Raw genomic sequence first — 14,171 nt, 5'->3', positions numbered from 1 at the left:
GCATGAACCATATCTTTGTTACAATCTAATTTAGTCAGAATTCATCATGGTTGGTGTGAAAAGTGTACTGGAAATATTGTGCCTTCAAATGTAATAGTTACTAAAATTGGGACATATTCATTGTGTGTTCAAAATTAAATTTAATCTAACTTCAAATTTTATTTTTCAGGAAAAGTACCAATTCTATCTCACAAAGTCTTGATTAGCTTCAATTTAATTTTTAAAGAGAAAAAGAAGATGTGACAAGCACCTTGTTTTAAATATATAGGAATTGAATGGTATTTATAACTCAGTGGGGGAGATGTGATGAAGTGCATACACCTTGGAATGGGAAACATCTAGCAGATTTCAAGTTAGCCAAACTTATCAAAGATCGCAGAACATACCTTTCTGTTCATTTCAGAACTACAAACGAAAATAATGTTTATTACGGTTTACCAAATGTGACTCATATAGCTTTCCATGATTTGCTAGCTTGCTGACACTTAGTGTGTGTCTCTCTTATAAAGAATGGCCATTTAACGTAGGCACACAAGAGCTCTGAAAAGTACCTCACATGGTCTCTCAAACTAGCTCCACCTTTAAATATGACCTCTGTTTCAACTCCACTTTCCTACCCTCCATATTCATTCTTAATATTGTCAATGATGATTACAATTTAAGGATTGATAATTCCAAAGAAATATAGAAACATTGGACATAGCAGCTGGAGAAGTCCATTCAGCCCTTTGGCCCTGCTCCATTGTTTAAAATGATCATGGTCAATCATCCAACTCAGTACCCTATTCACGCTTTCTCCTCATAACCCTGGATTGCTCTCGCCCTGGAGTGGCAGATGGAGTTTAATTTGGATACACGCGATGAACTGCATTTTGATAAAAGAAACGAGGGCAAGACTTATACAATTAATGGTAGGGCCATGGGTAGCGTTGTAGAATGGACAGACCTAGGGGTTCAGATATATATTTCTTTGAAAGTTGCATCACAGGTAGACAGGGTGGTTAAGGTGTTTAGTCTGCCTTCATGGTTCAGACTTTTGAGTAAAGGAGTTGGGTTGTCATGTTGAGGCTGTACAGGATGTTGGTAAGGCCTTTTTCTGGAGTACTGTACGCAATTCTGATGACCCTGCTATTGGGATGACATTATTAAATTGGTGAGGGTTCAGAAAAGATTCCCCACGATGTTACCAGGACTGGAAGGTTTGAGTTATCAAAATAGACTGGATTGGCCAGGACATTTTTCACTGGAGCATAGGAGGTTGAGGGGTGACCTTGTAGATGTTTATAAAATCATGACAGACGTAGATAAGATGAATAGCAAGGGTCTTTTTCTTAGGGTGGGGGGAGTTCAGAACTAGGGAGCATACTGGTAATGGTGAGAGAAGATGTTTTCAAAAGGACATGAAGAGCAACATTTTTACACAGAGAATGGTTTGTGTGTGGAATGAAATGCCAGATGAAGTTTTTTTTATTCATTTACAGGATGAGGACGTTGCTAGCTAGACTGCATTTATTGCCCACCCCTAATTGTCCTGAGGGCAGTTAAGAGTCAACCATATTGCTGTGGGTCTGGTGTCACATGTTGACCAGACCAGGTAAGGATGGCAGTTTCCTTCCCTAAAGGGCATTAGTGAACCAGGTGGATTTTTCCAAAAATCTACAATAGTTTCATGGTCATTATTAGATTCTTAATTCCAGATATTTATGGAATTCAAACATCATCATGTACCATGGCAGGGTTCGAACCCAGATCCTGGGAACATTATCTGGGTCTTTGGATTAATAGTCCAGTGATAATACCACTAGGCCATCGCCTGCCCTTAATGGATGCAGGTACAGTTTATTTAGAAGACATTTGGATCAATACACGAAGAGGAAAGGCTTGGAGGGATGTGGGCCAAAGACAGGCAAATGGGTCTCGGTTAGTTTGGGAACATTGCTGGCATGCACTAATTGGTCTGAAGGGGCTGTTTCCATGGTATATGACTCTACCTAACCCCTTCTCAGAGACATTTAACGTTTTGGCTTTAACCAGTTCTGTGGCAGAGCATTCTACAGGCTCACCACACTCTCAGTGACAGGATCAAAGATTCACAATTTTTGGAATGTATCATCACAGTCTTAAATGATCAATCCTCAATCCTTATTCTCTGGCCCCATATTCTGGATTCCCCTTACAGAGGAACCAACTTGTCAGTATCCACCCTGTCCCTTTAGAATCTTGTATGTTTCAATAAAGTCACCTCCCACCTTCTAAACTCTAATGGGTATAGATCCAAATTACTCAGCTTTTCATACACAGATATTGATCTGATCCCAGGAACTGATCTAGTATATCTCCATTTATCCCTACTGCATCCAAAGTGAGTGTACCTTTCCTAAATATGAAAATCTAAACTACCCATGGCATTCCAGGTGAGGTCTGACCAGAGCTCTTCACAATTGTAACAATACTTCTTTACTTTTGTATTCTAATTCCCTTGCAATAAAGGTCAACATGCTGTTTGCTTTCCTAATTGCTTACTATACTTGAGCATCACCTTTGTGTTCTTTGTGTAAGTATATCCAGGTCTCCATGGAATGCATCATTTAGCTTCTCATGCCATCTAAAAAAAAAATTTGGTGTTCTGTTCTTACTTCTAAAGTAAATAATATCACTTTTCCCCAATATATATCATCTGCCCTTTGGTCCAGGAACTCCCGACCTATGTCCATGACACCACCCACCCCCTCCACAACTTCCAATTCCTTAGACCCCAAACCTCATCTTTACCATGGACATCCAGTCCCTAAACAGCTGCATTCCCCTTGCAGATGGCCTAAAGGCCCTCCATTTCTTCCTGGCCCGCAGGCCCAACCTGTCACCCTCCACTGACACCCTCATCTGCTTATCTGAACTCGTCCTCACCCTCAACAATTCCTCTTTCAATTCTTCCCACTTCCTACAGACAAAGGGGGTGGCCATGGGTACCCGCATGGGCCCAAGCTATGCCTGCCTCTTTGTAGGTTACGTGGAACAATCCCTCTTCCGTCGCTACACTGGGCCTAAACCCCACCTCTTCATCCATTACATCGATGACTGTATCAGCACTGCCATGTGCTCCCACGAGGAGCTTGAACAGTTCATCCACTTCACCAACACCTTCCATCCCAACCTTAAGTTCACCTGGACCATCTCTGATACCTCTCTGGCCTTCCTTGAACTCTCTGTCTTTGTCTCTGGCATCCACCTGGAAACTGATATCATTTCAAGCCTACCAATTCCCACAGCTGCCTAGAATACAGCTCCTCTCACCCACCATCCTGCAAAATAACCAATCCCTACTCCCAATTCCTTTGCCTCTGCCGCATCTGCTCACGAGATGAGCCATTCCACTGCCGGACATCCCATATGTCCTTGTTTTTCAAGGACCGCAACATCCCCTCCACAGTGGTCGAGAACGCCCTCGACCGTGTCTCTCACATTTCCTGCAACTCATCCCTCACACCCCCTATCCACAATAACAATGAAAACAGAATCCCCCTCATCCCCACGCACCACCCCACCAACCTCCAAATCCAATGCATCATCCTTGACATTTCCGTCATCTGCAATCTGACTCCACTACCAAAGACATTTTTCCCTCCCCACTCTCATCTGCTTTCTGGAGGGACCACTCTCTCCGTGACTCTCTTGTCTTCTCCACACTCCTCTCCAGCCCCACCATACACGGCACTTTTCCCTGCAACAGCAGGAAGTGCTACACCTGCCCCTATACCTTACCCCTCGCCCCCATCCCAGGCCCTAAGAAGATCTTCCATATCAAACAGATGTTCACCTGCACATCTGTTAATGTGATTTACTGTATCTGCTGTTCCGTTGTGGCCTCCTCTACATTGTGGAAACCAAGCGGAAGCTTGGGGACCACTTTGCAGAACATCAATGCCCAGTTTGCAACAAACAACTACACCAGCCAGTTGCAAACCATTTCAACTCTCCCTCCCATTCCTTGGATGACATGTCCATCCTGGGTCTCCTGCATTGCTGCAATGATGCCAACCAAAAGCCGCAGGAACAACATCTTATATTTTGCTTGGGAACCCTGCAGCCCAAGGGTATAAATGGGGGCTTCACAAACTTCAAAATCACCCCTCCCCTGACCACATCCCAAGACCAGCCCAGCTTGTCCCTGCCTCCCTAACCATTCCTCCCATCTCAAGCTCCACCCCCATCTCCTACCCACTAACCTCATCCTGCCTCTTTGACCTGTCCATCCTCTCTGGGCTGACCTATCCCCTCCCTAACTGCCCACCTACATTCACCTTTACTGGCTCCAACCCCACCTCTTTGACCTGTCTGTCTCCTCTTCACCTATCTTCTCCCTTATCCATCTTCTATCCGCCTCCCCCTCTCTCCCTATTTATTTCAGAATCCTCTTTCCCTCCCCCACTTCTGAAGAAGGGTCTCAACTCAAAATGTCAGCTTTTCTGCTCCTCTGATGCTGCTCAGCCTGCTTTGTTCATCCAGCTTCACACCTTATTGTCTACTTCATCTGCCACCCTGTTGTCCATTCATTTAACTTGCCATAACTCTTTGTTGCCTCTTTGCATTCTCCTCATGGTTTATATTCCCACCTAGCTTTGATTCATCAGCAAATTTAGGTAGACAGATATCAAAAGTAATCTAAATCATTAATCCAGAGTGTAAATAGGTGATGCCTCAGCACTGATCTTTGCAACACTTCAAAGCCTTTCGCCTGCCAAATTGAAAATGCTCCCTACTGTCTGTTTCCAGGCCTTTAACCAATTCTCTATCCATATTTGTAGGTTATCCTCAACTCCACGGGTCCTGAACCTTCATATTAAACTTTTGCATAGCACCTTACCAAATGCCTTGTGCAGATTCAAGTGGGCTACATCCAGAGGCATTAATATAGACTGTTGTTATCCATTGCCCATGCTCCAAAAAAAGTGGAAATCTGCAGTTATGGGAGTTGATAAGGCAGCATTTGGGAGGAATATAGGATATATTCTTACAGTCATATGACCATTATTTCAATGTTATGTTTAAATCTATAGTAGGTCAGGGGATACATTTGTTAGGACACTTTCACATTCAGAACAAACCAGAAAAATGGAGCCCATGCAACTCAATTGGTGGTAAAAGCTAGCTGATGTAAGGCAGACCATCTAACAATCCAAACTCCAACAGGAAAACCCCACCGTCCATAATGCTGAGTTAGTTCTGTAATCAAACTCATACAGGTCGTGCAGATAGATGATGAGAAAATATGATCACGAGAGGAATGGGGGAAGATGGGTCTTGTTGGAGACTGATGCATATCATTTTTTAACAATGCAATGGCCGTGGAAACAAGTTGCAGTAAACATGTATTCCAGTTAAGTTAAAAAAAAAGCTTTTTATAATCCTGTAATGCTGAGAATAAATGCTGTGAATGCAAATTGACAGTAAACACATATTTTTACGTAAGTAAAATATTACTGAAGCTGGGAATATGAATTAAAAGGAAAGTAAGACTGAAATGCTGGAAATACTCAGCACAGCATTGTCTGTGAAAAAAGAAACATTCTGTGTAATGATATTTTATCATCTGAGGAGAGGTCACTGAACTGTAACATTAACTTTCTCTGTGAATGCTGTCAATATAACTAACAATTTCCAACATTTTCTGTTTATATAAGTGCTTTTATATTATACTCTACTATATTAATAAAGTAAATCTTATCTACAATGGTCCATTCATTTAAGAACTAAAATTTATTTATTGGTCATTAAACAGCAAACTGAAATAAAAATGGTAATGGTATCCGTCAGAGAGAAACAACAGTTAGTTATTTTAAAAAGATAGCTGATAAAAATCCAAATTAATTGAGGCAATATTCAAACGATTTAAAACTGATTTTAATAATATGATTCATAAAACAAGGGTGAATCCAGAAAATACTTGCATTCTGAATGGTGAACTTGCGAATGGTATAGTCCACAAGGACTGTGACATCTTCCACTGATACCCGGATTGCTCCATAGGTCCACAAACCCTGGTCAGGCCAGTACTTGTAACACTTTTCCTGAAGGATTAAGTACATACTTAATGATAATTGGCCCAATTAAAGTAGACTTCATTTCAACAATACTCCTATACACCACGGGAAAAGGACTCCTTGCAAATTTGTGATGGATATGGCCATCTGTTGAGAAGCATTTATCTCCTTCCTCTGTGGACAATATTTCCTCTTCACAGCCTCAGCTCCATATCTTTTTCATGCCAGAAACCCTGGGCACTACAACAGCCACCCTGTAACTGTTAGCTAGTCCTCCCTGTGAATAGGAGGGGATGATTGTCACCAATTCCAGAATTTGATGCAACACAAATTCCTACAGGATTTCTACTTCTACAAAATTGCAATAACAGAACGAAGTCAAAAGAAATTCACCTGCACATTTGTGGGTTTGTCCTTTAAACAGCTGTTGGGTGGGAGAAGAATTCTTTATGAATGTTTATTACAGACATGCACTGAACCTGTAAGTTTCCAAAACTTGAATCAGGTCATCTTGAGTAACCACCTCACATCACAATATGCACATTTTGAAAGTTTCAGTGCACATGTGGTACGCCCTTGTTGATGCCCTTCACAGCATGTGGTGCCATGCAGGGGACTCCAGAGTGGCTGGAAGTGCTGCACACGCTACTTTCTGATCTCAGGGTTCCCAATAGCAGCAGCACCAAGCTGTTTCTGTTCTGAAATCGCAATGCTTTCTGCGTTGTTTTCCTGTGTCACCAGTAGGTGGTGCTCAAATAGAACCGAATATTATATCAGATGTAAGATAATAAAGTGTGAAGCTGGATGAACACAGCAGGCCAAACAGCATCTCAGGAGCACAAAAGCTGATGTTTCGGGCCTAGACCCTTCATAGGCCTGAAACATCAGCTTTTGTGCTCCTGAGATGCTGCTTGGCCGGCTGTGTTCATCCAGCTTCACACTTTATTATCTTGGATTCTCCAGCATCTGCAGTTCCCATCTGCAGTTCCCATTATCACATTATATCAGATGTGTAATGCTGCCAGTAACGTTACAAATCATTCACATTGCTCTCAGTTTCTCTTGCACCTTCAACCCTGGTGACATAAGGCTGCCTTTGCCTCCACCTCCCAGCTCTACCACCAGGGAGAAAGCTGCAAGCTTCAAGTTATTGCTGTTGAACTTTTCTTCAGTTAAATTGTTTTATTTATTTATTTATCTTTTTATTTGAAATGCAAAAGTTTAAATTCTAAAGTTATACTTCTGGTATAAATACTGCAAAATCTCTTCCCCAACTTTGCTGCCACTTTAAAAATAAATCACTGCTTGCACTTCAGCTTTTTGTCAATCCCTGTTGTTTAGCTTCAGGCTTCCCTCCCAAGTCTTTCACTGGCTACATTCTCCAAATATGCATCTACTTTACAAAACTTTTGGCACTTCTCTCAACTTCAGCTTCACTCCTCATGTATGTCTTTCCATTATTCAGCCTCTTCCTGGTCCTGAGTCCGGATGCACAATTCCCAATTACTGCCGTAACAGCAGCGAGCACGTTTCACGACCCCATTCTCTGGAAAATCAAACGTTAAGTACCAGGGCATCATTGTATTCCTAGTCAAAAGCTTAGCCAGGAATTCCTTCTCTTCTGTCACTCTGCAGCCCCACACTTGGTTCCAGCCCAAGCCTCAATTTTACAGCATGCACCTACTCTCGAATTATGTCCAAGTTTCTTGCTCAAATCCTAGTTTTCATTCCATACATTGTTCCTATCAGCTTGCTTCCTTTTCCAAGCCCCATCTGCTTTATACCACACCCATTTCCCCATAACCCCTTGACTCAGTGGGTGGAATTTAATGGCTCCCTCCACCCCATGAGGTCGTTGGAAGCTGTTTGGCTTAAAGGGATTGAGATTCAACATCTTTCTGACTGTCCTATCAAGCTCAGGGGTGGATGCCTACTGAGGTCCTTAAGTAGTCACCAGCATAGGACAAGAAACATGCCATCCAGAGAGATATCAATCAGGATTCTCTGGGGGACTACCTGGGATTGGGCCCAGCCCCTTGATGACAGGAATTCTGTACTCACTTGAGGGACTGACATTAGGAAGTGGAAAACTCCTCTATATTCTTGCCTCTGAGGTGATGATCACCTCCCTGCGATGTCCATTCCAGCTAGTGATCCATCAACAATTCCTCTTTCAGGCTCGAGTGGAAATATTGGCAAGGGCTACCCCTCCAAGTGGCGCTCTCAGTCAGGACGTGTGTCCCACTCGGGTTTAATTGAATGGGAGATCTAATATGCTCTAATGCTGCTTGGTTACCTGGTACTTGGTGTCAAGTCGTCCTAATAGAAGCAACCCAAAACTTCCACAGGCTCTCTATGAGGGGCAAGGTCACTGAAGAACTCACTAAATTCTACCTTGGCATTTACTGTGTCCTCAGCTCTCCTCTGTTCCTGCAAGTGTTAGTCTAAAACAACAACATTTGCATTCTATTTTACAGCTTCCTAAACATTACAGATGACATTTTGTTTTACACTAAAATATGAGGCTACAGTATCAGTCCACCACCAGTCCAATTAGAAGTAGGTTCTGTTTTAAAAGCAGTTTGGATTAGCAGCAATTACTTACACTGTACCAGTTGCACTGCTCAAGCTGTGGAAATTGGATGTTAAATTTGCAGGACCACGAAAAACAAAAAGCAGTCTGACAGATTGATTCTCATCATGGGGTACAATTGTTGTTACGCTGACACCATGTTTGTTCTCAGAATTTACATCTTCATTCTCAGCAGGTTGTGAAGTGCACTGTTGTTTGGTAGCCCATAGTTTGTCTGTCTCAGAACCTGGACCAACATCCAGTCGGTGCACTTTGAGAATAATGCTTCTGGTTGGTGTACCAGTGCCCCTGCCACCTACGGGGTGCAGTGGAATCTGGTCATCACCAATGATTAGCCTGTTTGACTCTTTGATAATCATATTAATGGGTTGGGGGAAATCAGAAGGTGAATTTCAAATCATTCATCATCAAACCCAGACAGTCTAGTGCACAGTGGAAATATTGAAGCTATGTTTTCTATGTGAAAATGTTTTGATGCTAAGGGGTTATGTTTCTGACTGGTCACAGTACAGGATTGGCTGTTTGACAAGTTTTATGCGCAGTAATGTGATTGGCAACCCCAATGTTCCATCTCCTCTCTTTTCCAAGCAGAGGCAGACCCTGTTATGGGTGCTTTCTGCCAATGAGGTTTGGGATCTGCAGACAGTTCCCATCTCCTGGCAGAGCTCAGCATCATAAGCGGGCACTATGGTCATTGATAAACCTCCTGGAGCATTGATATTTGAAGAGTGTGTTGCACGAACCATGTAGACGTGGCACAGCGTCAGGACCTGGGAGTTATTTGAGCCCCAGTTATTGGATCCCGAGCCCCAGCTGACATCAAACCTCTGGTTCTGTTTTGGAAGGTGCTCGTAGACCCCAATTCCTTGCAAAACAAAGAGCTGTTTGACATTTTTTACTCATTTCATAAAGATAGCTTCAAGATTTTTTTTAACATGTTTTGCTTTAATTGTTAAGCAAAGTTATCCACATGATTTTATATTTCTTATGATGCACTTGTTCTTATACAGAATACTAATGTCTTACAAAAAGAAAAAAAATCAGACAATAAGGCTTATGGGAAATTTTGTAATTATAGAGTAAATCAGTAAAGTGTGATTATTCTTAGTTAAAAAAGTAACTCATCTGCGAAAACATTAAATGAATAATCTATACCTTAACCTGTAGTGTATATTCCTCACATCAAAAGATATTTATATTAGGCATCATCTGTTACAGCTTTGATGATCATCTAATCTTTGTATATTCATACACTCACCTCCTTCTTCTCTTTTACATTTGTTAACATAACAATAGTAGCAGATTTCTGTTCCCATATCATTCGCCAGAAATCTGAAACAGTCTCTTCTTTGGGGCCTTGGGAATAGAGATACAACTGCTTAAGAAATAATTTTGAATAAAAGATACATGAACAATACTTCAATGCTTGCATGGTACTATTTTTACATTATTTTCATTTTTGAAACGAGACAAAATCAAACTGTATTTCTCCCAGATAAATTTGCATAAAGCAGATTTATTTGACAAAAGAATTTGCACAGAAGTCTTAGCTTTAGTGACTGTGTTATATTTAAGATTATGATTCGATTTTTTTTCTTGAACTGTGTGTGGAGTGAACTTCCTGAGGAAGTGGTGGATGTGGGTACAATTACAATGTTTAAAAGACATTTGAATAAATACATAAATAGGAAAGGCTTGGAGTAATATGGAGCAGGAGCAGGCGTGTGGTATGTTGAATTTTGCAGGGTGATGTCTTAAACCTAGTGTTTTATCAGTCTCATTTAAGGTGAATAGTGCTCTCACCATGCCACTAGAAAACAGCTCCTGGCATATTTTGACTAAGAAATTGTGCGTTCAAACATGGGTTGATAGGATTGATTATCTAAAACCAGAAAGAACTGTGGATGCTGTAATTAGAAATAAAAATACAGTTATGTATATATGTTGGTTTATTCCACACATAAACTGACGTTTTCCTAGCTATCATTAGTTCTGAGCAAGGGTCACTTGGCTCACAATGTTAATTCTGATTTCTCTCTACAGATGCTGCCAGACCTGCTGAATTTTTCCCGGTCTGATTATATCCCCAGAATAGGACAAGAATGCAAGTTCTCTCTAGGATCAAGGTGATTCAATTCTGGTAAACAGGCAAATTCTGGCAACAATTTTGAATAGTTAACCCGCAGTCATTCTGCAGTGCACACTTTGGAAATCCTAAAATGTATTTTATTTGCATCTACATAGAGATTTAGCATCTGTGAGAATAGGGAAGAATGTGTGTAAGCCTAACTGGCAAAACAGAAACACTACTGGTGAGTGTACATATCTTAATAACTTCAATTAGAGACACTTAAATATGCTTAAATGTTCCTGCCAACATAGATATCTAGCTGACTAATTTTTTTTCAATGTCAATGCTGAAAATAATGAGTCCTGAACCTTGCTTAGGCTACTCCAAGCCTGTACAGCCTGCCAAGGCTACAAGTTGGCTCTTTAAATCAGAGATAATGGGAACTGCAGATGCTGGAGAATCCAAGATAATAAAATGTGAGGCTGGATGAACACAGCAGGCCAAGCAGCATCTCAGGAGCACAAAAGCTGACGTCTCGGGCCTAGACCCTTCATCAGAGAGGGGGATGGGGTCAGGGTTCTGGAATAAATAGGGAGAGAGGGAGGCGGACCGAAGATGGAGAGAAAAGAAGATAGGTGGAGAGGAGAGTATAGGTGGGGAGATAGGGTTCATCCACTTCACCAACACCTTCCACCCCAACCTTCAGTTCACTTGGGCCATCTCCAGCACATCCCTCACCTTCCTGGATCTCTCAGTCTCCATCTCAGGCAACCAGCTAGAAACTGATGTCCATTTCAAGCCCACCGACTCACACCCACCCTCCTGCAAAAATTCCATCCCCTATTCCCAATTCCTCCGCCTCCGCCGCATCTGCTCCCACGATAAGACATTCCACTCCCGCACACCCCAGATGTCCAAGTTCTTCAAGGACCCCAACTTTCCCCCCACAGTGGTCGAGAACGCCCTTGACCGCGTCTCCCGTATTTCCCGCAACACATCCCTCACACCCCGCCCCCGCCACAACCGCCCCAAGAGGATCCCCCTCGTTCTCACACACCACCCTACCAACCTCCGGATACAACGCATCATCCTCCGACACTTCTGTCATCTACAATCCGACCCCACCACCCAAGACATTTTTCCATCCCCACCCCTGTCTGCTTTCCGGAGAGACCACTCTCTCCGTGACTCCCTTGTTCGCTCCACACTGCCCTCCAACCCCACCACACCCGGCACTTTCCCCTGCAACTGCAGGAAATGCTACACTTGCCCCCACACCTCCTCCCTCACCCCTATCCCAAGCCCCAAGATGATATTCCACATTAAGCAGAGGTTCACCTGCACATCTGCCAATGTGGTACACTGCATCCACTGTACACGGTGTGGCTTCCTCTACATTGGGGAAACCAAGCGGAGACTTGGGGACCGCTTTGCAGAACACCTCCGCTCGGTTCGCAAGAAACAACTGCACCTCCCAGTCGCAAACCATTTCCACTCCCCCTCCCATTCTTTAGATGACATGTCCATCATGGGCCTCCTGCACTGCCACAATGATGCCACCCGAAGGTTGCAGGAACAGCAACTCATATTCCGCTTGGGAACCCTGCAGCCTAATGGTATCAATGTGGACTTCTCGAGCTTCAAAATCTCCCCTTCCCCCACCGCATCCCTAAACCAGCCCAGTTCGTCCCCTCCCCCCACTGCACCACACAACCAGCCCAGCCCTTCCCCTCCACCCAATGCATCCCAAAACCAGCCCAGCCTGTCTCTGCCTCCCTGACCTGTTCTTCCTCCCACCCATCCCTTCCTCCCACCCCAAGCCGCACCTCCATTTCCTACCTACTAACCTCATCCCACCTCCTTGACCTGTCCGTCTTCCCTGGACTGACCTATCCCCTCCCTACCTCCCCACCTATACTCTCTCTACCTATCTTCTTTTCTCTCCATCTTCGGTCCGCCTCCCCCTCTCTCCCTATTTATTCCAGTTCCCTCTCCCCCATCCCCCTCTCTGATGAAGGGTCTAGGCCCGAAACGTCAGCTTTTGTGCTCCTGAGATGCTGCTTGGCCTGCTGTGTTTATCCAGCCTCACATTTTATTATCTTGGGCTCTTTAAATCACCCTGCTTTGAATCATTTGTATTTATAAAAGTAGGATTTTTGTCTTTATGGATTCAAAATCTACACTTATACCACTGTTTTTTTTCTTTTGTATGGAGATAAGTAGACAAAGGCCTCACGGCCCATCCCATGTTTCTCCAACAATGTGAGTGATTATTAACCCACAATGTCATTTGCACATCAAACCACATCCACTTGTGAAATTGGCATTGAGAAGAGGTTAGAGATATAATACTGTTTCTGAGTGAAAGGAAGAGATTTCTGTACGAATTATCACCTGCATTGTGTTTATCTTGTCAAGTTACTACATGCAATGTTTGCAAATCATCTAGTGTTTATTACTCTCAAATTACAGCTTCATTCAATGAACAATGCAAAGAAGGACGGGCAGGTGATATAACAGTCGCCTACCTTGAGCTGCTATGAACTTATTCTTCACTTTATAACCCTACAGGGAAAGTAAATCAGTCTTGGTGATCAAGTTACTGTAGCTTGCCATACAAACACATCATGTTATTTTTCTTTATATTTTGCACAGTAAGTTTATTTTTGCCAATATGTTGATTAAATGTAAGCAGATTGCAAATGGCTCAAGTGAAAGAATAAACACCTACATCAACATATGAAGCATTAATGTAATCCGAGCCTGGTACCCCATCAACAGCTGTCAAAATCACTCTGTAATTGTCATCTGGAAGAAAGTTTACAAGTCAAGAAAATTTTATATTATTCTGGCAAAAAGAATGAATTTGCTTTGTTATAGTTTAACAAAAATGATCAAACACTTTGATATAAGCCTGACTATGCAAATTGCAATAACATACAGGACATCGGACTCCCCATCTACAACAACCATATGTTCTGCAGGCAGAAAGAGAATGGGAGATCACCAGACAGAGCGAGAGTCATAGGCAGGTAGTGCAGGAGCCTCCTGTGGCCATTCCCCTGCAAAACAGGTATACTGTCTTGGACACTGTTGAGGGGAATGACCTCTTAGGTAAGGCAACAACAGCCAAACTCATTGCACCACAATTAGTTCTGCTGCAGAAGGGAGGGGTAAAAAGTGTTCCAGGGCAATAGTCAATTGAAAGAGGAATAGATCGGTGTTTTTGTGGCTGCAAATGGGACTCCATGATGGTATGTCGCCTCCCAAGTGTTAGGGTCAAGGATGTTTCAGAGCAGGTGCAGGACATTCTGAAGGGGGAAGGTGAACAGCCAATGGTAGTGCTACACATCGATACAAACGACATGGTTAAAAAAACGGATGAGGTCCTAAAGGCAGAATACAGTGAGCTAGGAAGAGAGTTAAGAACTCGGACCTCAAAGGTAGCGATCTCAGGATTACTACC

At 42.8% G+C, this 14,171-nt stretch overlaps 1 protein-coding gene across 8 annotated transcripts in view; it reads right to left on the bottom strand.

The window, feature by feature from the left end:
• The window catches only part of ptprea (protein tyrosine phosphatase receptor type Ea), a 296,189-nt gene that overhangs the window by 32,023 nt on the left and 249,995 nt on the right, over window positions 1-14,171 (bottom strand). For all 8 annotated transcript variants that reach the window (XR_007249547.2, XM_048550902.2, XM_059653095.1 and 5 more), the window contains 4 exons: window positions 13,437-13,513; window positions 13,234-13,270; window positions 9,893-9,990; window positions 5,949-6,068 (listed from right to left, as the gene is read on the bottom strand). Coding sequence is in view for 7 of the 8 variants with exons in the window: in XM_048550902.2 (XP_048406859.1) it covers window positions 5,949-6,068; window positions 9,893-9,990; window positions 13,234-13,270; window positions 13,437-13,513 (332 nt within the window). In the remaining variant the exon portion in view is untranslated. The remainder of the gene's footprint in view (window positions 1-5,948; window positions 6,069-9,892; window positions 9,991-13,233; window positions 13,271-13,436; window positions 13,514-14,171) is intronic.

This window comes from Stegostoma tigrinum, chromosome 20 (genome assembly GCF_030684315.1).
Source record: "Stegostoma tigrinum isolate sSteTig4 chromosome 20, sSteTig4.hap1, whole genome shotgun sequence".
In the NCBI taxonomy this organism is placed as follows: domain Eukaryota; kingdom Metazoa; phylum Chordata; class Chondrichthyes; order Orectolobiformes; family Stegostomatidae; genus Stegostoma; species Stegostoma tigrinum.
This window is presented reverse-complemented; position numbering and strand designations above follow the sequence as displayed.